A 27322-nucleotide genomic window follows, 5' to 3' on the forward strand; every position below is an offset into this window, starting at 1 on the left:
CATCCCAGTATACCACTGTTTTTCAGTAATATCCTGATGAAATAAAGCTATTTTTTTTTAACGAGCCAAATAGTTACAGGAATACTGCTTATGTGCTGATATATTTTGTACAGCCAAAATGTGCTTGTCTCTATCATCTGCAAAAAATTAAGAAATACAAAAACACACTCCAAAATTTCTTGCCATTCTCCCCCCCTTCTCTCTTACACACATACAGTGAGAGATTCCTTTAAAATGAGAACACAAGTATACATCTGCTTGCAATCATCTTCCTTCCCTACTGATTGAGGCGAAATGTGATTCTTCCAAATTCATCTTTAAAGTGTTTAGGGCAGGTTTCTCTGCAAAAGGAGAGATTCCTGAAGAAAGTAATAAATGTGCACTTCATATATTTGTCCTAGGGGTTCAAAAAAACCTGTAATAACATTTCCCCATGCTGCTTGGTTCCTTCTTGCTCCACTTTTAAAAGTCAAGGTGTGCTTAAATAAAGAACAACTTGTTTCTGTTAACTGGGGAACAAATCTAATTTCTTCTGGCCAGACGTGAAGACAGGAAGTAGATTCCTTGAAAGGTAATTTTCTTTTTAAAAGTGTTTAAGGATATACTATTTTTTAAATCAACTATTCTACTTTTTATAAGTTCTAATGGAATTTGCTACTATTACATTGAGACAGCAGAAGCAGGATGTTGGGAAGCAGTATAAATATTACAGATTGGTATACTGTAATGTCATTTGTTTGCTCAGGGAATTGTAGCTTGTGCAAGATGTTTCTTTCAGCTTACTGTATATGTTAGTAGCTTAATATAGCTGCACTTCTCTTCCTAGTTGCTCAGCATTATTCCTAAATTATTTTAGCTGTTATACAGGGATCTGGTTCTAAAAAAGTGACTTGAGAATTCTGTTGTAGCAAAATTAAACCCTTTCCTATGTGTAATAGATGAAAAGTAGAAAACAGCAGTAAAATCCTTGAATTCTGTGAACTGTGGATCACAGTAAATCAAGTTATATTGTTTTATGCTATGAATGCTGCTTTTTTTATACATTATTTAATCTGTTCTCAGGCATAATCAGATAAGAACCTTTCTTCCATGTCCCAAATTGAAATGAATGGTAATTTCACAATGGGTGTATTGTGCTTCTTTGCATCTCTATAATTCAAAGGTGCTGTTAAGCCCTCTGGTCTTTAAAATACGAACTAACGTTAAAGATCTCTCTATGAAAAAAAGGGTAAAAATCCTTTCTGTATGGAATAGGATTTCAGAATTGATAAATGAATACAAAATGGATGAAAATGTTGATTCATCATAATGCAATATAAATTAAATGCATGTTTTTGAAAAAGGAGTTATTTTGTGACATTTAACTGCTATGTAATTGAGCTTCTCACTAATTAATGTATTTTAAAATGATATTTTCTATTTTTGTATACTATGGGACATAGAAGGGATGAACAATGATGAGGAGTGAAGCATTAAGATTCTCTAGAACTATATCATGATAGGATTCATTTGTTCACCTCTGAGAATGTAAAGAGATCTTTTCACATAAATTGTACTTACTGGATTGCATTCTTGTTTATCCAAAGGTGTTTCTTTTTTGCTCTGCGTGATCTTAAATCTAAACTACTTTTTTGTATTTATACTTAAGGCAAGTGAAAACTTGCTATATATTCTATATTAAAATGCGCATGAATTTGCTAGATTCTATGAAATTTGGTCTTCTAGCCTAATATGATACCACTCTGAAAGTCACATTAAAAGTTACCCTGATAAAGGAAGACAAAGCAGAACTAGACAACACAGACATTTTGCATGTGGTTAAATTACCTCCTTTAACACTATTTTAAGCAAAGTATTCATTCAACCTTTACATTGAAACTTATGTGTCAGAATTCTTGACAAAATTAGCAGTCCTGAAAAGAAGCAGAATTTTAAGAAACACTTAAAGATTTCTTTTAAAATACTGTCTTGATTCTGTTCTCTCAAAGGAAGGGGGGCGTTAAGACAATCATGTTAGCAGTTTGAGGCTTAAGGATAAACATATGTCCTTGAAAAAATGTCTCTGGCAGAGACTGAATTCTAAAGATCATACTCCTTTCTTGTAAGCATGATTTACCATCGTAAAGCAGAGAAAAAAGCCTGACAGAAAGAATAGTAACCTCAAAAAATATATTGAAGCGTTGGACTGGTTGAGGAAGAGATTCATGCATTAGCATTAACAGTCATCTCAATAACGTGGGGAATGAAGCCAGCATGCTATTCAGCCATAATGGCATCCCCCCTCAGCCAACTTTTTAGCAGCTGGAGAGCTGTTTTTCTCCCCACAGGAGAGGATGGCCTTTGCCATCATAGCTGTGTTCTCCTTCTCCTGACACACACACACACACACACACACACACACACATACACACACACACACCAAAAGCAGAAAATATATAGCCTTCTCCTCTTACCCACCTGTGACAAGAGGTTTTGCCAGACAACTCTGCAGGCAGAGTTTAGCTACATAAAGGCAAGTTGGACACGCATGATTATTCTCCATGATGTAGAATGGGCTGGAGACATGGCCTTTTCATCTGGGTACGTTCACTATTTCATTGGAGAAAAGACTCCTTTGGCTTTCATGACAGATTTCCATGTGCTGATGGACTTGGATGGATTTTTCTGGCTGAATTATCCTGGTGAGATGTGACTGCTCCATAATTATATGGCTTCTTTTGCCAGGAGATGCTTAAAGTCAGAAATTAATTTTTTGTTACCTGAGGTTCTCTAGTGGCTGAATTCAGCATAAGACACAGTATGAAAACATACGAGGTCCATCATGTGTCTTCAGTGGTGAGTCGCATTGAAACCTCACAAGCAAGGATAATTGAAGAGATTTGTTTTGTTTTGCTCATTTCCTCCTCTGAATGTGGGCTCATTCCGCACACGCAAAATAATGCACTTTCAAGCTGCTTTCACAACTGTTTTTGCCATTCCGCACAGCTTCAAAGTGCCCTGAAAGCAGCTTGAAAGTGCATTATTCTGCGTGTGCGGAATGAACCGTGGAGATTTCTTTTCCAGCTATTTACTCCCCTTTAAAGCCAGTAATACAGCAGAGTTTAACTTTTACAGTGTATTCCACTTTATGGGGACAGTTTCACAATGGCAAGGGATGGCGAAGCCACATTGCCTCCAAACAGGAACGGCGAGGCGTGAAGAAGGAAAAATGCAAAAACCGAGTAGTGCCCCAAAGCTCACTACTGTAGTCCAATGGGCTATGCCTGGTCTTTTGCTGGTGTAAGTTGCCAGCAGCTGAAGGAGGTGTTCCTGGGTTTAAAGCCCTCAGGAAGTCAACTAAAGTCAGCTCCAACCTAGCAGCACCCTGGACTGCCCCATCAGTGTTGGTGCGGGGTCCTGATGTGGAAGAGCACTGGCGCAGCAGCAGCATTTGCACTTGGCTGCTGCAGAGCCCCAGTGCCAGTGTTAGTGTCCATCTTGCATAGGTACCACTTACACTATCTAGAGTGGCAATGATGGCGGCGGTGGGGTCACACTGGCTCCACAGCCCTTTTGCCCCCCTCCCCCCACCTGTCGATTGCACTGTGGAAGTATATTTTGCCCTCCCTAGATATTTCAATAAATAAATATGTTTTTATAGCATCTGGTGTCTTTTAGCAGTATGCGTATAGGTCGTTAATGATATGAGCTTTTGATATCTGAATAAAATGGCATGGGTTTGTGAATGTATAAAGTGCATAGCAGAGTTCACAGTGTGTGAAAGAGTCAAGGCCTTACTATTAAAGAACATGGCTCAGTAGAACCTTTTCATTATGTTATATGAAACTGACTGCTGTTTCAATGAAATCATCATGAAGAATGGAGCTCTTTCATAGCACAGTTAAATGCCATAACTAGAAATGCAGAAAATGCCAAGTCACACATAGGCAGAAGTACTTATTCTATTATATACTCTGTTTCACATAAGGATATTAGTAGATTGTATATTCCTCCACCACAAAGCATGGTGGACTTTGTTGCAGAATGCTCCACCTGGGTCCTAGTGCCTACCCACCCCTGCTCCCCCCATCCATTTGAAAGTCAAAATACGTTTTGGCATATATGCTCTTGTCTCAAAGTACCGTGTTCAATAATGCACAAAATAATGGTTTTAACAAAGGCAATGTGTAAACATGAATGATAATTCTCACATTTGTTTTTATATATTCTCATAGAATTCTCATATTTTAATGCAGAACCATAGTTTTCTCAACTGCTGAACATCAGTTGACCAAACTTACAGCTTTCTGTGAAACAGAGCATAGTGCAAGAAAAGTTTGTTTTAAACCATTTCCACTCATAATGATAAAAACATAAAACAAACTTTTTGTATTCATACACATGAAAATATTGTTAGTATGGAGGAGAGAATAAAAAGGAGTAATTCCTAAAACTGATGTACATACAGATATTTATATAGAGTTTAACTAATTTAAAGACAAACAACACTGATCATTACTATTAATCTGAATTGAAATATATAATTCATATTCAGAAATCTTGGGATCTGGCAGTTACTGTAGGATCTGGCTATTATCCAGACATGTCTGCAACTGGATTACCACATTACAATCAAGTGCCTTATCCTAAAATGGTAGTTATGGTCAGCAGAAGTGTGCCTGCAGTTGCCTTTTTAACAGTTGAAATTACGCCTTTTATTAATTCAGTATTCATCATATCCATCCATCTGATAAATATTACTCTAGATCTCTAATGGGATGGAAAAGTCAAGGGCCAAGAATTCAGGTGGTCAGACTCACACCTATGAGATTTCTCTCTCAGGACGAGGTGTTAACTGAAATAATTAGTTGTAGGTAAAGTTTAAGCTAGAGCAGATAGAAGAGGTTTTATCTTCAAAATGCAACACAACCAAGCCATTGAGAGAATCTCTCCTGTAAGGAGTCTCAAAGTGGCTTTCAAACTCCTTTCCCTTCCTCTTCTCACTAAATACACCTTGTGAAGTAGGTGAGTGATTTCTGAAGAACTATGACTAGGTGAAGGACAGCAAGCTTCATATGTAGGAGTGGGGAATCAAACCTAGTTCTGCAGATTAGAGTCCACATTGGTTCTACTACATGAGAGTTCTACTACTACATTATGGTCAGACTACAATATGCCCTTCACCATTCAAAATAGCTGTGACTGATTTTAAGCACTGACTTTAAGTGCTTAAAATATGCCAATGGCGTATCTAGGAGGGACGGGGGGGAAGGTGACCCAGTAGTCACTTTCAAGGATCATATGTGGGTGTATTCAGCCAGTCCATACACTCTCCCCCCAGGAGCAAGCAGGACCCATGGGGCAGCAGCAGTAAGGTGTCCTCCCACTCCCACTCTGTAGAGCCCCAGGCTCCCTTCTCTCCCCCCCCCAAAGCATTTCCCAACCTCCCTCTGCTGCCACTGTCCTGCTGGACCCTGCTTGCTCCTGGAGGAGACAGCTGGGCTACTGCTGGGCTGAGCAGGAGCAAGCAGGGCCTGGCAGGGGTGGTGCAGCAGCAAAACTCAACCACAGCCCCATGACTGTCCCCCTCCACCTCTGGGATTCTCCCTCTTGATCTTTCTCCCCCTTCATCTAACCAGCCGGGGCCCATGCCAAGGAGGAGGAGGAAGAGGAGGAGGAAATAACGCTGCAGCCACTTTCCTTCCCTTTGCAGAAATGATTCCAATTTAAGTGGGTGGGAACAGTGAGCTTGGGCGGGCAGATGGAGAAACAAGGAGAGTGGCTTCCTTTTGCCCACTGGGGGAAAGCCCAGCCAGCCGGGCAGAACCGCAGGAATTGTGCAAGGCCGGCTGCAACAAGGCAAGCAAGGCAGCCATCTTCCAGGCATTTTGGTATGCCAACATTCCCTGCTACTGGAATGCGGGGCTAATGGGTGCCATGACCCGTGTCTGATTGCAGGGCTGGCTGTGGGACAGCATGCTCTTGCTGCAGGGCCTCACCACACCTCTGCAACTGCTGTGCAATGCTTGGCTACGCAGGATGCTGTGCCGCCTGTGGGTTTCCTCATCAAGGCTGCGTCTGAGTTCGGGGTGTCTGCAGGTGGGGGGCGGGAAGTCAAAAGTCACTTATTGTTGCAGGGCAGGGAGCGTGGTGGGTGCAGTTTGGCAGCTTGCCCTAGGCACGGTTTTTTATAGATCCGCTCCTGATGTCAACTGCCCAGTCTATTTCTTCATTCCAGTGTTGGTTGGGGCTTCAACGTGGAACTGAAGAAGCACTCTTATAAGTGAATGACAGACAAGTAACTTGTCACTCCACACAACTTGAATCTCAGGCTAATTAGCTGGGGGAAAGTCCTCTTGGCAAACCCTAGTGAAAACAAGAATGAACATCAGATGCAAAAGCAAGTACTCAAGATAAAAGGCAACAAATCCGTACAAAATATACTGATTAAATCCAGACATCCTCTTTTGTAGATTTAACTGCACTAATATTTTATTCTAAAGACACATATTTTTCAAAAAGTGAATTTCAGTTCCATAATAATTAGTGTACATAATCCAGCTAAACACTTTAAAATCCTGTTGCTTTCAACTTGTTTAATTCTCTCTCAATAGAACTAGTAGTCTTAGAAGTGCTTAATTTTGCCAGGTTCAAGCCCAGAACGTGTCCGCTATGCCTTTTCACACATTTTACTATCTCTATTAATTTTGTTTTTTAAAAAATCAATGTGCCATAAAATGAATTAAAACTAAGAATAAGTTTCTCCTAGCAGTGTTAAGTGGTAATAATTGAGGATTTTTTAATGTTTTAAGTAAGGACATGTCTTCCTAGTGGAAATTTCAGTGTCCAATGTGTTAAGTCTGTCCAGATTGCTCATATAATAGCCTCTTAGGAACCACAGTTTCACTCTACATTAATGTAATGTTCACTGCAGAGAATGAGTGCTTTGTACTTGCCTGATTTTCGCTTCAATCAAAGAAAGGCTTTTGAGCATTCTATTCTATTTGCCTCAATTTACGAGTGATTACCAGCAGCAAATTACACTGCACGTCACATGTGCTGTCACACATTTGACATGAAAATATGTGCTAATCAGCAGCAGAAGATACTTCTTCAAAAGCATTCAGCTCAAAAGGGGGATGATCTTCATTTTGCCAATCTCTTTGCATCATCATCATCATATAGTTATTACTGGTGCTGATTCTTTGTCTAGTGAAATAAACTACCCTGCAGGTCTGTCTTCTGTGTGGCATTCATTTATCCATCTGCAGAAGCGGGCTAGGAATAAAATTGGAAGTGCTTAGTGTAGGCAAAGCTATCATTTTCCAAACAATTACCCTAGTCCAGTCCTCACTGGCTTTGGATATTGGACTCAGTTGACAAATGCTTCATTAAGGCTTCCTGTTATCAGATGACAATGTGTTCTAAGAGAAATATGATTGCTTGGTACATGTCTGTAGTACCAATGCATGTTAACAGGGATAATTACAGTGAGTCTTTATACCAGTTCCTTTCTCTCTGACTTCAGTGATAAAACCAGAAGTGGAGATAGAAACCCACTACTATTGAAACAAATTCCAGGAAAAATGTAATGAATAAAAATACTATATGACCGTTGCTGTTCAGATAGTGACATCAGAATGATCCATACCCAGTTTTCAGCATTTTTGAAGTTCCTTCTTTATGAGAATCACCCTGCCAAATAAGGCTGATGAACAAAGACCTATCTTACAAGTTGAATCTTCCAGAACACAGAAAGGGCCTTTCTCAGTGTGGGAACATCTTAGTGTTTAGAACATCAGTGTTTAGAACATCTTAGATTTGACCCATTTTGTGGCATTTTAGATTCTTAGTCGAATATTTGTGTTATTTAACAGATTGGTGATTTTACTGGCATTGTAGTGACTTCGGTTTTGTGACAATTGTTAATGGCAATGAAGATGATATGTGAATGAGAACAAAAACAAAACCTGAGACCAAGCTTTAGGCAATGAGAAGTCCTATGTAGGGGTTGGGAAATACATTTGTTAATAACAAATGACTACTTATGTTGAACGAGTAAGCAAAGCCAACAAATAAATAATATTGTATGAGTAAGCAAAGCCAACCATTTGCATCCAGAATTGAGATATGGGTAGACAGAACAGTTGCCTCGTGTACAAGCATTTGGTCATGCAGAACAGTAAATGTTTGTTCAAAACTGTACTTGATTTTTAAATACTTAGACATCATGTATGGCCAAGGGTTAAGTCTAGTTGATACAGGTAACTGAATTTAGCTATAATTTTGCATAGAATTATTACATCAATTAATCTTTGGAATGCATCACAATCCTCATCATCACTCTCTCAGAAATCCTCTATTGGCATGACAACCTAATAAGACAGAACATCTAGAAAAAGTTTCTCTTCAGTTTGTACAAATTCTCATTACAGATCCAGATCCATTAATTGCTATGTGCATTTCTGCTGCAACTTCAAAAATACCCCAAACAATCTTGGAAATATCAAATTTAAGGAACAGTTCATACTAGAAGATGAACAAATCAGCATTATGCCAAGTGAGAATCCTGATTAGTCTTTGATTCATTAATCAGTTTTCCAACAGAATTCATCTCCTTTGACTTCATACTTAAATATAAAAGTTTAGATCCAGCGATACACAAGCAGAAACATAGACTCAGTGCATTTCTGATTTCCCAAGATCTTGTAATAAATCAAGTACTTTTCCTCCCAATATAGTATAGTGCCCAGAAACTGGCAGCAGAAGATCTTTCACAAGCAAAAACCCAGGTGAGGATACAATGCAGCTACAGTAGTCTTTTTCTTACATTTCCTCTTGTACAAGAGAGCAGGATCCAACCCAAAGTTGGGGATTATTAAGAAATTTTAAAAATTACATTTCTTCTAAAACAGAACGTTCCTGTTGCCAATTTTTTTTGTACTTTTAGAATTAACAGACCATGTTTTAGCGTTACATTCAGTAGCTGCTGAATTATATTATATGAAAGACTGTGTACCTTCTTCAGATAGCAAGTGCATTATGAAATTTAATTTTTTTTAAGCAGGTCGAAGGTCAGCCAGCAAGCTTCAGGTCCAGTGGATATTTGCACCCTTGTTTCCTGGCTCATATTCCAACAAACTACTGCACCATAGTTTATTATACCATTACCAACCTGCCTGGTTACAGTTTGGCAATCAACAGCAATTATTAAAGATTTGAGAGAAGTCTATCAAATGATGGGGAAACTTGAAATCTGTGTTCAGTATCTTTTCCTTGCTTTTACTAGAAGTATGGGACATTTACTTATTTATTCATATTCCTTGGGTTCAAGGTGGCTTACACATCAAAGTTAAAACATTACAATTGAAAACCATCAGCATAAATTCTCAACAGTCCCTTTCCCCGAAAGATACAGAAGTTTACACTACATTGAAAGCCCTTGCAAATTTAAAAAATGCCCTTGCAATGCTTCCTGAAGATTTCTAACTGTGGTGCTCCTTTCACTTCCTCAAGAAGACAATTCCATATACTGGGGAGTTTGAATGGAAAGGGAATATGCTCTGAACAATTGTTTCATGAGTTGACAACATACAGGAAGAAGTGATCCTGTAGATATGTGAATGGCTTTAAAGGTTGAAGCACCTTGAATTTGGTTTAGTTCTCATTTCCAGATGAAACCAAAGGTGTAGCTACGGAAAATGGAGCCCAGGACAAAATCTGAGTTTTGCGCCCCCAACCCCATATGGGCAGCCACCCTCCCCCACCACGATCAAACATTTTTTGCACCAGGTCATCTCAAAGTCATCATCACATTATAGAACATGCCCCAACACACAAATCTGAACATACCCAGGGCTCCCTAGTTTAAACAACATTGAAAGTGATGCTATTTTTGAAGGGGAGGAAATCCACCCTGAAACAGCATCACTATTAATGTTGTTTAAACTAGAGAGTCCAGATTCTCCTTTTAAATCCACATTAAAGTGAGACTCTGGCCTCCCTAGTTTAAACAACATTGAAAGTGATGCTGTTTCAGGGTAGATACCCCATCCACCCCCCAAACAGTATCATTTTCAATGTTGGTTGTTGTGGGTTTTCTGGGAGAGAGAGAAGTCTGTTATACACTGTGTCCAGACTTCTCTTATAACAGACTTCTCCCTGTGATACACCTCTGAAGATGCCAGTCCCAGATGCAGGCAAAATGTTAGGAACAAGATCTGCCAGACCACGGCCACACAGCCTGTAAAACCCACAACAACCAGTTGAATCTGGTTGTGAAAGCCTTCAACAATACTTTCAATGTTTTTTTTAATCTAGGGAGTCAGGATTCTCCCTTTAAATCCACTCCAAAGGGGGTGGATTTGAAGAGAGAACTTGGAAAAAATGTGAGAGTGCATGTCAAGGGAGCAATGTTTAAGCTAGCAGTACCAAGGGTTAAGGCAAAACCCCAAAACCTGAAACTGACCACAGCCCTATTATAGGACTGATCCCTAGAACTCAACGTTACACTAATGCAAGCCCGAGCTCCTGCTCTTGCCTTAACTTTAACCCTAACTTATTATTTTTAATTAATTTATTCGGTCATAAATTGTTCCCAAATTGTAGAAAAAAAACCAAAGCCTGAAACTGACCATAGACCTATTCTCGGACTGCGCCCTAAAAATCAATGTTATACTAAGGGGAGCTCGAGCCCCTGCTCTTGCCTTAACCCTAACCCTAACTTATTATTTTAATTTAATTTATTCAGTCAAAGTTCAAAGTCCTTTATTAGGCATTAAAACATAGCAGAACTAAGTAATCCAAATACAGTTTAACGAGATAAAACAGGTACTCCTGTTTCATAAAGTGCATACTTCAGAGCGAAAGAGGAACCCAGGAAATTATTTCGTAATAGTGAGCAAGAATTTGGCCACTATCTCCAGTTGCTTGGGATTCTCTGTATTCAGAAGATAGTTCAATTTAAGATTAAAAAGGCTTGGATGGACCAGTAAGGGATCCCCTAAAAACAGGTTAATTCAGTCACAAATTGTTCCCAAAATTGTAATACAAACCCAAAACCTGAAACAGACCTATTCTCGGATTGTGCCCTAGAACTCAACGTAACACTAAGGGAATCCCCCAAAAATATTTTGTAACAAAAACATTAAATAAAAATAATAGGCTAGGGTTAGGGTTAAGGCAAGGGCAAGGGCTCAGACTGGCCTTAGTGTTACATGGAGTTCTAGGGTGCAGTCCGAGAATACGGCTACAGTTAGTTTAAGGTTTCGGGGTTTTGTTACAATTTTGGCAACATTTTATGACTGAATAAATTAAATAAAAATAATAAGTTAGGATTAGCGTTAAGGCAAGGGCAGGGGCTCCGGCTTGCCTTAGTGTTACGTTGAGTTCCAGGGCGCAATCCGAGAATATGGTTATGGTCTGTTTCAAGTTTTGGGTTTCTATTACAATTTTGGGAACAATTTGTGACTGAATATATTAAATAAAAATAACAAGTTAGGGTTAGGATTCAGGAACAGACCATAGACCTATTCTCGGACTGCGCCCTAGAATTCAACGTAACACTAAGGCAAGAATGAGCCCCTGCTCTTGCCTTAACCCTCACCCTAACTTATTATTTTTATTTAATTTATTCAGTTACAAATTGGCTACTGGAATCAAAAGGCAATCATGCAGTAAGCCTATTTAGTCCCTCCAGTTTCAGTCTGGGCCATCTAGCTAAGAGCCACCTGTTTTTTCAGGAGGAGGAATTGCACTGTTGAGGCACCAGAGGAAGAATAATACATGAACTGTTCTGAATAGTTGAAAGCAAGAGCAAGTAGCTGTACATGTAAAGTTACTGGAATCTTTCCAGGTTCTCAGAATCTATATATTTCGTCCTATAAGTTCTGTGAGAAATAATCATGCGTTCAATTTTAAATTAAATATGTAGGTTTCCTAAGTTATTTTCATTCAGTATTAATGCACTTTAATAACTATAGTTCAAGCTGTCCCACAAATGCATGGATTGCTGTAGTTAGTTCATTCTTTCCATTATGGCCTGGAAAATTTAAGAGACCTGGTATTGCTATAAGATACCTGTCAGGTCCTTCTTGCCACTGAGTCAGTCTTGCTACAATAATCTTCTTTTGACTGTAAAGAATTTTTATCCCTGTGGCTGATTAAAGAGGGAGCCCAAATGCTGCACTTCCAAGACCTGCCTCACTGTAGTGCAGTGATGGTGAACCTTTAGGGCTTTGTGTGTCATAAATTCAGAAAATGTCTAAATTGACTCTGCCAGCATGTCATTCTCCCCATCCCCAAACAAAACAGAAACAATTATTTGCATATTCATCTATTTTAAAATTACAGTTCTAATCATGTGTGGTGTTATGTATTATATAACAAAATGTCAAAATTACAAAAATGACTGAAACATGGAGAATAGTTGTTGTTGGGTATTGGTAAACACATGTGGCATGTCACCTTTGACATGTGGGTCATAGATTTGCCATTACTGTTCTAGTGCATCTTACAGCTGTTGTGTACGTCCAGATCCTAGATTTGGTGAGCCCCTGGATGCAGCCTGATAGGGATGCAATCGCCCCTCAATGTGAGCTTTGGCTTCTCACCTAACCTATGTGGAGGTAGTAAGGACCAAGTTCTAAGTAACTGATGATAAGTCACATAATTGGACATGAAATTGCTTGGATTAGAGCAGTAACTGCATTTATTTATATTACCAATGAAATGTCAACTTCTCTCACTGGTCAGGAGGACAATAAACATTGTTTCTTTGCCTCTAACAGCTAACAGGTGAATTCAGCCTCCCAAAGACACGAAACAGCCTCATTACGAGAAACACAGCATGTACAGAAGGAAGTTATTCACCACCCTTCTCTTTCACACAAACACACACAATTTATTGCAGAAAGAGAAACTCAAAGTCAGTCAGTTGAGGTGCAACATTTCAGAAAGTTGTTATGCTTCTGCATTAGAATACAGTCCCGAATGAATATGAGAATTATTCATTTTTATGCACTGCCTTTGTCAAAACAGTTATTTTGTGCATTGTTGAACATGGTACTTTAATACGAGCAGTTATGCCAAACTGGGTTTTCACTTTCAAACGGATGGGGGGCAGAAGGGCGAGGTAGGCCCTAGGAGGACCCAGACAGAGCATTCTACAACAAAAAAGGACGGGTATGCTTTGTTCTGTGGTGGAGGAATATACAATCTACGAGCAACTTTATGTGAGAGTATATTTCAGTATTGTTTATTCCAGAGATTTCCATCCTTGTTGAGCTGATTGCAGTCATGGAATTTTGAGAACTGGTAAAAGGTGTCCCCACAAAATGGCAGCCAATGAGGATAGAGCCAAGCCATAAAATGTCAGGAGGTTCTAAGCTAAGAACCCTCCTATGATGGAGGAAGGAGTTTCTGAATGGGTGCTCTGTGCACAAATAAAAGTGATTCCTTGTGGCTTCTTCTATAATATCTTATCCAGGTGAAAACCAGGATTGGAGTTTTGCTTTGAGGAAGAGGTGTTTTGAGGAAGATGGAAGTGGGTGTCAGAAAACACATGTTCACACATGGTACATTGGGATCACTGGTCTGCTTAGCTGGCTGATTTCTAACATCTCTTGTAAAGGGTATTTTCCAGCTCTACCGCTGAAAAGGATAGAGATTGGAACTGGGGTCTCCTGGATACAACTCATATGCTCTAAAAACTGAACAATGGCTCTTGCAACCATACTTTGTTGAGGACAACATTGTATGCATAGCACTTTGCAAATATTATGAAGTGGCTGTATATTGCAACATTTAATAACCAAAGAAGTCTCTTGTGGGATAGACAGGCTTTGGGAAAGCTCTTGCAACTAATTTTGACAGATGAATATATAGTGACTTTTTAAAATATGGTTTTAAAAGACACAGCTTGGCATGCTGAATGGGCTAGATTCCTGTTTAATTTTGGATGAGATCCTAAGGAGAACAGAATGTGTTAGTGTCTGCTTTCTTATGAGTTGCCAACTTGCTCTGGGTGTTAATAAATGTAGTACAAATTATTACTGTAATTTCCTAGAGTGCAGTTCACTTCTTTTCCTACTGTCTGGCTCAAAGCTTCATTCATCATGCTTCTAATGCTCAGGATGTTAGTATGTGGTCTGGGAAAACTGGTTTTAAATTAGAATATGAGATGGTGAAAAAACAGCCTGCCCAAATATTGGGTAAAAAGGAATAATCCTTGGAGAAACCAGATTCTTAAAGGCTACAAATTTCTCTCACGTTTCTCAGCTGAATATGATTATTCAACACAAGGTAAGCCCAGTCCATCATTTGTAAATTGTTTATTGGCAGCAGGAGTCTATAACTGTGCTCTCTGTTCCCAAAGGACTTCAGAGCATTTTAGGTTTTGTTGATCAAATATCACTCCAGAAGAATATTCTTTTCTGGAACAGCAACTACATCTAGACATAGCAGGCACTGACCTGGATAGCCCCAGGCTAGTCTGATCTCATCAGATCTCAGAAGCTAAGTAAGATGGCGAGCATTTGGATCAAAGACCTTCAAGGAATACCAGGGGCATGTCACAGGGGCAGGCAATGGAAAACCACCCCTGAACATCACTTGTCTTGAAAACCCCACCAGGGATCACTGAAACATATGACTTGACAGCAAAAATTAAAAGGCATACCAGGTCTCTTTCTGCCCTCTACCCACTGCTGCTGAATGGGGTGACAGTTTCGCCAGCAGCATGATGCCATTTCTGACTTGAAACCTCTCAGCATTTTGTGGAACCTTCCAGTATTTTGTGATTGGTGTCATAGCAGCCGGGGGGGGGGGGGGGCTGGCTACCAGTGGCACAGCCTGGCAACCAATGGGAGACGAGGGAAGTTGGGGCTTTTTGTTGGGGTAGGAGAATCAGTGTCATCAGAGCAGTGACATCAGTTCCAGAAAGACATGGAAGTGGCAGCATCACTCAGGGTGTGCTCTAGTGACTGCAAAAAAACTGTGGAATCATAGAGTTTGGGACAAATACCAGACTGTCCCCCAATGTGATGAGATCACTTTCAGGTCATACTGAAAGCAATGCCATTGCAAGGGGCTTGCCTGCCAATTTCATACCACTGTTCAACAAAGGGGAGGGGGGAAGAGTGGTAAAGAGCTTGGGGAGGGGATCTCTCACTGCTAGTGAAAAATGGTGCCCACTACCTTGTTCAAAATTTTGGAAAGATTTCAGAAGGTTGGGGAGCCCTTTATTACAACAAGTTTTATGTGCTAAAATTTTGCACAAGAAGTGTCTCAAGCAATGCAGGTGACTGGATGAGCGCGTCTGGCAGCTCACTTTTTAAGAGGAGTAACTCTCAGGGCATGACTTATGACAGCGAGAATAGCTTCCATTTAGCATCGGTTTGGAAGCCATTCTGCACAAATGGTCGGGGTGTGTTGTGTGTGTGGTGTTATACAACACACTTGAACACAATTTCATTCCAGCACAACCTTTCCTGGATTGGCGCCCACTTCTTCGGATGCCAGGAGAGGCCCCTCACTATAGACGGTTTGTCTACAACGTGCCACAAGAGCCTATTTATTTTTTGTTGCAGCTCGCCTGGGGCTGGAAACAGGAGATTCTGTGACTCCTTATAAAGTTTTTAGGAGCAGGTCTGGAAAGAGGCCAAGTACCTGCTTGCTTTTTTTTCGGAGAAATGGCCTTCTTCTCCCCCCCCCCCCTTAGTCCGTAAACACTGGACTGCGGCCATCAGCAGCACTTCGGCGGTGGCCAGCCAGCGTGGGGCACAGCCAAGGCGGGAAACGATCTGGCCCGCGCCGAGCCAGCTGCGCGCCGTCCAGATGCCCTCTCGGGCTCTCTCTCACGCGGCTGCCTTCTCCCTTTCGCCCTCGTAGGTGCCGCGCTCGCCATTCGCCTTCTACCGACTCGCCGAGATGCAGCCGCTCTGCAGCTTCTCCTTGGCCGCTTTTCTGCTGTTCCTGGTGGTTTGCATGAGCCCGGGTGAGTCAAAAGAAAGGCGCCCGGGAAGGAATCGGCGCGCGTGCGTAGAGGGCGCGCGCAAGGAGCAGGGGAAAGCTTGCTGGGGAGAGGCCGGGGTGGCCCCTTATAGGGGGGAAGGGTGAATATAGCCTCATGGAAACGCACTCGATGAAAGCGCACTTTGGGGGAAGGCTCCTGCGCCCTCCAAAGAAATGCATTAGGTGGCAACACTTTTCCCTCCTGCATGGCGATGCAGTGATAAGGACGGAGCTTCACCTGCTCAATTTCTGCTTGCCACTCTGGGAAGAAAAAGGACGTGACAAAACTCGGCTCTTTACCCTTGCTCATCATGCCATTTCGTAGGCTGTCAATCCAGTCCCTCTCCCAAACTCCCCCCACTCCTCTGTCAATGCCTTCAATGGCTGCACCATCAGATCAGAATTCAGGACATTTCTGCGTTGTGGACCCGCAGAGGCAGGAAAGGCTTCACACTGGTGGGATATCTGTTAGTGATACAGTTGTTAAGGCATGGGTTCCTCCTAGGGAGGTGTGGGGGGAGAAAGAACAGCTTGCCCTCACCCCTTCCCACTTTTTTTCTGGCAAATGCTGGATTTTATATTTTTCCTGCATGGTCCATTCATGTTTTGTGCCTCAACCCTCCTTCTTGTGATATAGTGACATGTTAATATAAATGGCTCCTGGTACACATGGGTGTATGTTATAACATTTTTGAAGCTAGAAGGCAGGGAACAACGGTTGCCTTCTTCTGTGTTCAAATGATGTACCAGCTTCCCCCCTCCCCCCAAGCAAGGGATCCTGGGCCTTTAATAGCATAAGTAGAAATGCTTTGCCCATCTCAAGATGCACCAATGAGAAAAATATCATTCAGTGAACATTTTCCTGTCACCTTTAAGCACAGAAGGCTGGTTGAAAACAAGCCATTCTAAACCCATATTTTCAAAAGCATAAGTAAATTACTATTCTCTGTTCCACAGAAAGATGATAGTACAGTCAGTTTAGGTGCAGAGGTTGAGAAAATTGTTTGCTTTCACATTAGAATATAGTCCTGAATGAATATGAGAATTATCATTCATTTTACCCACTGCCTTTATCAAAGCAATTATTTTGTGCATTATTGAACATGGTACTTTGATAAAAGAGCATTTGTAGTTCATTGACCAACTTTCAAACAGATGTGGGAACAGGGCTAGGTATTTTATTTATTTATAATCGATTTTGTATACCGCCCCTCCCCCGAAGGGCTCTGGGTGGTGAACAATACAATAAAACAAGCAGAGCATTCTACAGCAAAGAAGGTCCAGCATGCTTTGTTCTGTGATGGACAAATATACACCCCTACTCTCATCTTTCTGTGGAACTGAGTATAGTGGATGCATTTTGATAATCACGTGTGCACATACACACATACAGAGATGAATACATTTTCTAGTAGTTTGTAACCAACATGTACCCAGTACTTAGTGGTTCAACTAACACTTATACTTTTAAAAGCTGTGAAACAACATGTAAAGATGAAGCCACTGGCCCTGAATTCCACTAATTACCTACCCTTCACACAAATCTGTTGAAGCAAACCAATCATAGCAAACTGAAAATTATGGTGGGCAAAGAGAACTGCAGAACAGCAAAGCTAATGGTTTATATAGCTCTCTAAATATTGAGAGGCTGCTCTTCTGGCGTTCAAAGCAGCTTGATGGAATATTTAAAAATGCATCAAAATGCAATAAACACACTGAGGAACACTTGAACAACAAAACACATTTAAACAACCAGCATCTGCTTGCTGTGTCAGCCCTTTTAAAGATTCAAGGTAAGTGGAAAGATTTTTACCAATGCTTTTGTATCACTAGATGTTAGAATGTGTATATGTGCTGGTGGCATGGGAGGTAAATATTCTCCCCTACAAAAAGTAGCAAAAGGAATTTGTCCTAGGGGCATCTTGTTTTCTCTACAGGTTCTCCTTTATTTACATATGCAATCATGTTCCTTGTTAAGGCTATAGTAGTTAATTAAACATTTTCAGTCTTTTAAAAATTTAATATATGCACTTGATCCATTCAGGTGTTACAAGAGGAAACAAACTTAAGGTGATGCTTCAAAAACGAGAAGGTAAGATTCATCTCTGTTGCTTACTATCTGAATATCTTTGGGCCTTTCCCCACTTACCTTAAACCCCGCGCTACTTGAGGAGAGTAGCGCGGGGTCCCCTGGCACTCCTCACGACAGGGGCGGCGACAGTGCAGCCGCCCCGACGCTGCCGCTGTTGCGTCCCTTCAGCGCACGGCATCCCAGGCACTCTTCTTAAGGGCGTCTTTTGATGACCCCGTGCAGAGGATGCCCGGGCATGCGCCTGGGATGCCGTGCGCTGAGAGCAGCGCGCGGCATAGGGGGGATCCAAGAGAGTGGGGAAAGGCCCTATGTCAGCAGTTAAATAAGGGAAGAAGCACATATACTAATTGTTCCTTGTGTCTTGAACCCCAGCCGTTATGGTGGCACCGAGGACCAAACTAAACATGGCATTTTAGATCACTCAGTTTAGGTTTTAAACGGCAATGTGTAGATCACATCTAGTTTGCCCTCCCCGCAAAAAAGATTTTTTTCAGAAGGCAAATGGTTTGCAGGGACAGTAAACCCTTCCCACAGTTTCCACTTCTCATAAAGCCAGAGAACACTACCAAGATCCCATATCCACGGAATCTTTTAATGGATCAAAGTCTAAAATTCTGCCTAAAGAAAGAGGCTGAGGTTGGAGCTTTTTAGTTTTCTAAAACTCTGCCTGAGGAAAGAGACTGAGTTTGGAGGATCCTTTTACTTTTCTACCAGATCTTGTCAGATTTTGCTCCTCACTTCAGCAACCATCCCATGTGGTATTTACTCCTGAATGTCTCATAATCTTTGGCAAAACCTTTTTAAGGCCAGAAGCCCCTGGTTCCTCTGTTGCCTGTGGAAAAGCTGGTAGAACCAAATGCTAGACATGGAATTGTAGGAGGAAAATGGCAGGTAAAGAAGGAATCAAGTACCATTTCTTCCTATCTTTCCAGGTTTTGCTTTTGGTAGGCGATAGACTCCTGCAGTAGCTAATAAGAGGGATCCTTTAGCTACTGCAGGAGTCTATCGCATACCATGCAGCTGTGGACAAGTCTACATAGGAACCACCAAACGCAGCGCACAGACACGTATCAAAGAACACGAAAGGCACTGCAGACTATTTCAGCCAGAAAAATCAGCAATAGCAGAACACATGATAAACCAACCTGGACATAGAATATTATTTGAAAAAAACAGAAATTCTGGACCACTCTGAAAGCCACTACGTCAGACTACACAGAGAAGCAATTGAAATCCATAAGCACATGGACAATTTTAACAGGAAGGAAGAAACTATGAAAATGAACAGAACTTGGCTGCCAGTGTTGAAAAATACTAGAGTCAAGACTGTGTCTAACCAGCTCCACACCAACATAGGTTGACTATAGACAAAGGAAACCCAGGCCAGGATACTTCTATTCAGATGCTCCCACCAGTGCCCTTGCTATCTACAGGGTTACTCCCAGGCTATAGTCTTCATTGTTACTCATACTTCTATTCAGATGCCCTCAACTATTGACCTGGTTGCCGCCTTTGTTACTCACAGACAAGGTTTCCCCACCCACCCTGGACACTCCAACAGATATATACTCCACTCGCTTTCCCAACATCAGATCCTCTGAAGATGCCAGCCACAGATGCAGGCGAAACGTCAGGAGAGAATGTTGCTAGAACACGGCCATACAGCCCGGAAACCACACAGCACCCAAACACTATACATATTGTAGAATTCAGAGGTTGCTTACACAAGATCTCCTGCTTTAAAATCTAAAGTATGTAATTGACAAAAAGTTGGATCTAGCAAGAATGGAGGGAGGATTTTTGCCAGTTGCCCCTCCTTACTGCAGATTATCAGTTTCCTCCTTATCCTGCTTACAGGGTGTGGGGACAGGAGCAGCATTTCAGGGAACATTGGGACTGCAGCAGGAGGAGGGAGGTGAGAAAGTTCCATGCTGATGATGAAAATTCTCCTTTAGTGGAAATTTCTGGTAGATCCAGTCCATACATTGCCAAGCAGCAGCAACACTTCCATATGTTTATATACCATGAGCCACAGTTGGAACAACAAACATTGTGTTTTCTTGTTCTCATCCCAGCCCCAGTTCCAGCTAAGGGAGAAGTGTCTGTCAAAGAAGCTAAGGCCAAGGAGTTCTTAAGCAGCCTGAAACGCCAGAAACGCCAGCTTTGGGACAGGAGTCAACCTGATGTACAGCAGTGGTACCAGCAGTTCCTTTACTTGGGCTTTGATGAGGCTGTAAGTCACAAACATTTCAGTTTAAACATTGAAAGAGGTAATAGCTATGGTGCTGTAGCTGAGCACCCTGCCTCTCAGATGGGACTGCCCGTCTGATACTCTGGCTCTCCAAGAATTCACCAGTTTTCAGACCATGATTTTTGGAATAGACTGCTATGGAAAGGTGAAAAAAATCTACTTATAGAAACTCCTTTTACTTATTGATTTTTTTTGGTTTATATATGTTGTCTGCTTTTATTGCTGTTCTTAGAAAAAAGATACTAAAACACTTCGGACATTTTTGAATGATACAGTTTGAGGTACATGTCAGTTTGCATTCTACAGAGCTACAAATTTCTTTTAATTTTTTTTATCTTTCTCACATGGAAAAACAAACACCTACATAGATGCCATCAACAACAGCAACAAAAAAACAAGTTAAACACATACCAAAGTAAATCTACTATACACCCTAGAATGACTTCCAGCTATCTCATTTTTGATTGAAAGTTAACTCTAGATTCATGCATTTAATTAAAAAAATTAGTTCAGTTATTTTTTGTTCCCCTGATATTCTAATACATTCTGCTGTTTATTTTTCAGATTTCAAATTCTGCTGTTGTTTCCCTGTTTGAAAAGGGATTCTGTAAAAGGTTTCCAGGGCTCATTCCGCACATGCAGAATAATGCACTTTCAAACTGCTTTCAGTGCTCTTTGAAGCTGTGCGGAATAGCAAAATCCACTTGCAAATAGTTGTGAAAGTGGTTTGAAAATGCATTATTTTGCGTGTGCGGAAGCGGCCCAGTTTTCTAAAAAGTTGTCCATATTATTGTCCCTTAATAGAGACATCAGTTTTGCCATTTCTGAATATTCTGTGACTTTCACAATCCAATCCTCCTTTGTTGGTATTTTATTGTCTCTCCATTTTTGTTCATATAGAGTCCTTGCTGCAGTAATCATCTGCATAAAGAGCGATCTGTATTGATTTGGAATTTCATCTCCCATGAGCCCCAACAAAAAAGCCTCAGATTTTTTCACAATTGTTGCCTTCAGGATCTTTTGTATTTCTTTTAATATCATGTTCCTTCCCCCACCAAAAATTAGCCTCTACACATCTACCACATATGAAAAAGACCCCTCTTGTTGTTGCCATTTCTAGCATCTGTTTGACATACCTTTACACATCTGTGCCAATTTTTTGGCATCAAATACCATCTTTACATCATTTCATAATAAATTTCCTTCAAGTTATAATATACTGTGAACTTTAAACCTTTCTAACACAGTTTCTCCCACTGTTTCTACCCGTATATTTCTACCAAACATACTAGCCCACAATCTCAGTGGTGTAGTGCCCATGGGGCAGGGGGGCATGACGCCCCGAGTAGAGCAGTGGCGGAGGCATGGCTGGGCCATTGAGGGGGCATGGCGAGGGCGTTCTGGGGCAGGCAACACAGCGGCAGAGGCACAGGTGAGCGCACCCTGGGCACGATTTCCCCTCGCTCTGCCCCTGCTTAATCATTAGAGACTTGACCACCTCATCTTCTGTATCCCATTTCAGTAACATCTTATACATTTTAGTAATCAGTATATCATCATCTGTACATAAGGTACACTCAAAATCTGTCATTTGTGTGGTAAAAGGCGTATTTTTGTAATCAGCTTTAAACGTTTCTAGAAGTTGATATCAATTGAACTAATTTTTTACCTATATCTTTTAAGTCATTCATAGGTTTAAATTCACATTTGTCATCTTGGAAATTCAGCAATTCTCGTAAGTAGGCCATTTTTCTTGCACATTTACTTATTTTCTAGTAAAAGCTTCAATTGGAGACAACTATAAAGGAGTTACACTTGCTATAAACGCTTTATGTTTTTACCATATCCAAAGAAGACTCCTCTTAACATAGTGATTAGAAAAATCTTTAAGCATTTTCCCTTAATCATACCACAGATATCCATGCCATCCAACTCTCCTATCAAAACCCCCCAGGTTCAAGAGTCTGATGTTTCTTCAGCATTATCAATTCCATTATCCATACCAATGAGGAAGCTTCAAAATACAGTTTTAAATTTAGCAACAAGAAACCCCCTCCTTCCTTTGCATCCTGAATGTTTATATATTTAATTCTTGGTTTCTTCCCTTGCCAAATAAAATCACTAATATCTCTTTGCCATTATTTAAAACATAACGCAGAGTTGATTATTGGTATGGCTTGAAACAGAAATAGCATTCTTGGCAATGTGTTCATTTTTATCACCGATATTCTTCCCAGAAAAGATAAATTCCTTCTATTCCATCTCAACAAATCCTCACCATTCTACACTTTAACATAGTTATCCTGGTACAACATAAAATTCTTGTTGATCAGCCATTCTCCCAAATATTTTATTTTTCCCCACCATAAATCCAGATACCTAAGTTAATCTCATTTGTGATTTGTGCACCATTTTGCCCCAGGGGCCATTTTCACCCCTGCACCCCTGTAATCATCACATTATCCGCAAAGACCCTCAATTTCAATGATTGTTTGCCTGATTTCAGGTCCCTCATTTGGTCATCATTCCTTATATTTCTGCTGAATATCTCTAAAATCAGTATGAAAGCAATGGTGGGAGAAGGCATCCATTTCTGGTTCCCTTTTGTATCTCTCATTTTTCGGACACTTCACCATTTACAATTATTATAGCATACTGTTTAGTATAGATTGCCTCTATACCTTTCAAAAAGTTATTTCCAAAGCTCATTTTTTTCTAATGTACTTGACATAAATAGCCAAGAAACGTTGTCAAATGCCTTTTCTGCATCCAAAAGGATCAAGACTGCTTGTTTGTCACTATGTTTCTCGTAATACTCCACCACATCTAAAATTGTTCTGACATTACCTCTGTTGCCTTTTTTCAAGAAGCCACTTTGATCCTTATGTATAAGTTTCACAATGGAACAATACACAGCTCCAAAATCCAACCTCCTTCTCAGGTCCTCTCCCTGTCTATCTGGCTCTTTTATTCCACTTACATATGTAAATATTGTGCAGCAACAACCAATCAAATCATCAAATTCTCATAAGTTTAAAAACTTTATCTTCTTTATAGTATTTTAACAATATTTCAGCAATATTTTCTACCTTTTTATGTTTAGTGTTTATTGTCAGTATCCTTTTCGGTATCCATTTTTAGAGTTTTTTAATTATAAACTCACTGTCAAGATCTCCTTGACCAGACAATGAAGACACTTGTAGGATCACAAAGGTTTCTTTATTGCAGGCATAAGTCAGGTCAGGAACAGTTTCAAGACAGCTCTGCCAATTTGGCATAGCTGTTATCAAGGACGTAGGTAGGGGGGGTTTCTCGGGTTCAAACCCCCCCCCGCCCATTAATGTCCGAAGCTCTGCCCCTCCGTTTGTGGGTTTTAAAAACATTTTAGTGTTTTTTTGGTTTTTGGCCTGCAGGGGGCGCATTGTTTGGGCTAGCAGCACCAAACTTTCAGGGATTGTTTGGGGGACTTTCAGGGATTGTTTGGTCCAGGGGGTCCAAAGCTATGTACTCCCAAAGGGGGTGCCCCATCCTCCATTGTTTCCAATGGGAGCTAATAGAAGATGGGGACTACACTTTTGAGGGTCTATAACTTTGGACACCCTGAACCAAACTTCACCAAACCTGGGGTGTATTATCAGGAGAGTCTCTTATTGATACCACCCAGGTTTTGTGAAGTTTGGTCCAGGGGGTCCAAAGCTATAGACTCCCAAAGGGGGTGCTCCATCCCCCATTGTTTCCAATGGGAGCTAATAGGAGATGGGGGCTACACCTTTGAGAGGTCCATAACTTTGGACCCCCTGAACCAAATTTCCCCAAACCTGGGTGGTATCATTAGGAGAGTCTCCTAAAGATACCCTGAAAGTTTGGTGCTTCTAGCTTAACCATTGCACCCCTGACAGCAGGCACCCCCCAAATTTCCCCAGATTCTCCTTTTAAATCCACCCCCTTCGGCATGGATTTAAATTTAAATCCACCCCCTTCGGCAAGGGAGAATCTGAGGTCCTCAGTTTAGAAGAAGAAGAGTTTGGATTTATATCCCCCCTTTCTCTCCTGTAGGAGACTCAAAGGATCTTATAATCTCCTTGCCCTTCCTCCCTCACAACAAACACTCTGTGAGGTGGTTGGGGCTGATAGAGCTCCAAAAAGCTGTGACTAGCCCAAGGTCACCCAGCTGGCGTGTGTGGGAGTGTACAGCCTAATCTGAATTCCCCAGATAAGCCTCCACAGCTCAAGTGGCAGAGCAGGGAATCAAACCCGGTTCCTCCAGATTACAATGCACCTGCTCTTAACCACTACGCCACATTGAAAGTGATGCTTTTTCAGGGTGGGGGAGAATCCACCCCAAAACAGCACCACTTTCGATGTTGTTTAACTAGGGACCCCAGATTCTCCCTTTAAGGTGGATTTAAAAGGAGAATTTGGGCTCTCTAGTTTAAACACCATTGAAAGGGATACTATATGGGGGTGGATTCCAGCATCACAGTGGCTGCCGGGGGCGGGACACAAAACTCAGATTTTGCACCAGGCTCCATTTTCCCTCTATGCCTCTGCCCAGAGGGGAGGGCAGAAGGAACTGGTGGGTGCCGGCTGGGAGCCCAGCTGGTGGGGGGCAGGGCAGGGCAGGGGAGTCTGCCGTCCCTGGCCTCAGAGAACTGCTTTTATAAGCGCTAGGCCAGGGGCGGGGCTTGGGGAGGCATGGCCATGCTTTAGGGGCAGGTGGGGGTGTGGCCCCCCCAACCCCCCCATAAAAATCTATACCTACATCCCTGGCTGTTATCCATTTAAGCAATTCTTCCCCTTCCCCTTCCCATCCAGGCAACGAGACAGAATGCAGTCTTGAGAATGTGGCTTTAAAGAGGCCAGCACCAGAGAATCACTGTTAATGCACCTAGTGTTGGCAGGCTAGCAAGCACAAGAATTCACCCAGAGCGGAAACCCACAGAAATCAGGTCTGACACTCAGTTAGTGCACTGATCTTCCAGCCGATCTTTATCCACAAAACAGCCATCAGTTTGCACTTCATGGCCACATCAAATTCTGTGATTTCTTCTCCTCCCTCCCCTCATAAATCCAAATATTCCAAGTAAGGAAATCTGGGTTGGAACAGCTTTAATCTTCTTCAAGATTCCTCAGCGGGGTTTAGCAAAGATGGCAGTCTGTCTCCTAGGACTTTGACTCTAGGATAGAGAAAAGAATCCTCTGACTCCTTTCCCTACTTGAGGAAACCCCTCCTGGAGAAATGTGGGCAATCTTAGGACACTCTCTCTGATCTGGAGATGACAAGTCAGGTCTGAGATAGGCCCCAGAACTAACACCCCCCCCCCCCGCCCCCCGGTTCTTCTGCTCTCACAGAGGAGACGCAGCTAGTCTGAAAACCAAACTGGAAGTCACAGAGCTATACATTTCAAGGCAAAACATGAACCAAAGTTTTGGAGCCTCTCTACCATTTCAAATATGAAACTAAGGTTTTGAATGGGTTGCTTAGTATAGCTTATTTTTGCTTTTCATGTCAAGAAATGTTACCATTATCAATCAGGAAAAAAGCTATTAAAACAGAAAGACTTGCTGAATGTGAACACAGTGTGCAGTGTGTAAAATACTTACCTTGTAATTACTGTAGCCAAATAGAATTTGTTTGTGACAGCATGGTCTCCATGTGCATGCTAGCAGCCAGTGTCCACTTTCAAATGTAGTAATTAAATACTGTGCTGGTGTCTAATCACATTTCTGAAGCTCCATTAAGCAATCTTAAAGATAAAATTTAGTTGTTGGTTAAGTGACTGGAAAAATATTATCCTCGACTGTGAATAAAAATTGATACACCCGTATGTTAGTTGTAGTCCTCCGATTCTTATCTTCTGGTTGTTTGCCTGCTTAAGGTTACCCTCTTAGCATCTATCAGTGGCCTTTTGAACAGAGGTTCCCATCTTGTGGAACAGGCTTCCTGAGGTGGTAAGAGGGCACCATCCTTAAAGTTTTAAGATACAGTGTAGAGTAAAAACTTTTTACACTCTGTAGTAAAAAACAGAGTTTATAGTATAAAATAGTAAACTCTATTGTCAAAAATAGAGTTTAAAATGCAAACATTTTGCCTGGAAGGGTGCTTAATGGGGTTTGACTGCATTTTTAATTTGGAATTATACACAAGGGAAAGTAGGGAATAATATATACAAATGTATTTTAGAGCAGTCATCACAGACCAGTACATAATACAGTAATAGATACTGTTTTTGAAGCAGAGCGCATAAATAGTTCAAGGCTGCAGATTTTAGTTAACTGTCTGTTATTTCTTTTTCTTGAATACAGAAATTTGAAGATGATGTCTCCTATTGGTCAAACTTAGGACGCAGCGGCCATGAATATTATGGTGGCTATTACCAACACCATTATGATGAAGATGCTCCTATTGGCCCACGAAACCCACACACTTTCAGGCATGGAGCCAGCGTCAACTATGATGATTATTAACCTTGAATTGTCTTCTCTGATTAAGAACATCCTGAAGAACAATAACGGCCTGTCTGTCCTTTACTGTCCCTCTTATTCAAGTTTTAACTAGATTGTTAAATGCAATGAGAACAATGTACTTATACTTTCTAAATATTCACTTAGTACTCATAGCATAGATGTGTTAGAATTACAGTTTTATAATAAACTAAACTATTTCATCAACTTAGTTAAAAAATGGTCCTGTTTCAAATTCCTATACCTTAAAGGATGTTCCTGTGAATTATCTATTCACATTAAAAAAAACACCCAAGTTCTATACAAAAACAGTGAGTTACAGCATTGTCCGTCAGAAGCATCATTTTGGGTCATAGTGGGAGGTGGTGGAGAACCAAAATCTAAGCCAATGACTGTCAAAAAGAGGAACAGGGATACACAATCCTTTCAGTGCTCCTATCAAAAGCCAGCAGTACCATCACTCTTGTTCTACACATTACAGGCAGTAAGTATGATTATGTTTTAAAAAAGGAACACCATTATCC

The 27322-nt window shown here is 41.0% G+C and overlaps 1 protein-coding gene across 2 annotated transcripts; it reads left to right on the plus strand.

Moving 5' to 3' along the window:
• The first annotated feature begins 327 nt into the window (after positions 1-327).
• On the plus strand, positions 328-27018 carry ECRG4 (ECRG4 augurin precursor). 2 transcript variants are annotated; one of them, XM_048493365.1, is made up of 5 exons: positions 328-571; positions 15868-15973; positions 18035-18082; positions 20158-20315; positions 26640-27018. In XM_048493365.1, the coding sequence occupies exons 2-5, from the start codon at positions 15907-15909 to the stop codon at positions 26799-26801; spliced, it is 435 nt and encodes a 144-aa protein (XP_048349322.1). In that variant the 5' UTR covers positions 328-571; positions 15868-15906; the 3' UTR covers positions 26802-27018. The 2 variants fall into 2 exon arrangements, with proteins under 2 accessions (XP_048349322.1, XP_048349323.1); XM_048493366.1 differs by lacking the exon at positions 328-571 and adding an exon at positions 8728-8771.
• The last annotated feature ends 304 nt before the right edge of the window (positions 27019-27322 follow it).

Source organism: Sphaerodactylus townsendi, linkage group LG04 (assembly GCF_021028975.2).
Source record: "Sphaerodactylus townsendi isolate TG3544 linkage group LG04, MPM_Stown_v2.3, whole genome shotgun sequence".
In the NCBI taxonomy this organism is placed as follows: domain Eukaryota; kingdom Metazoa; phylum Chordata; class Lepidosauria; order Squamata; family Sphaerodactylidae; genus Sphaerodactylus; species Sphaerodactylus townsendi.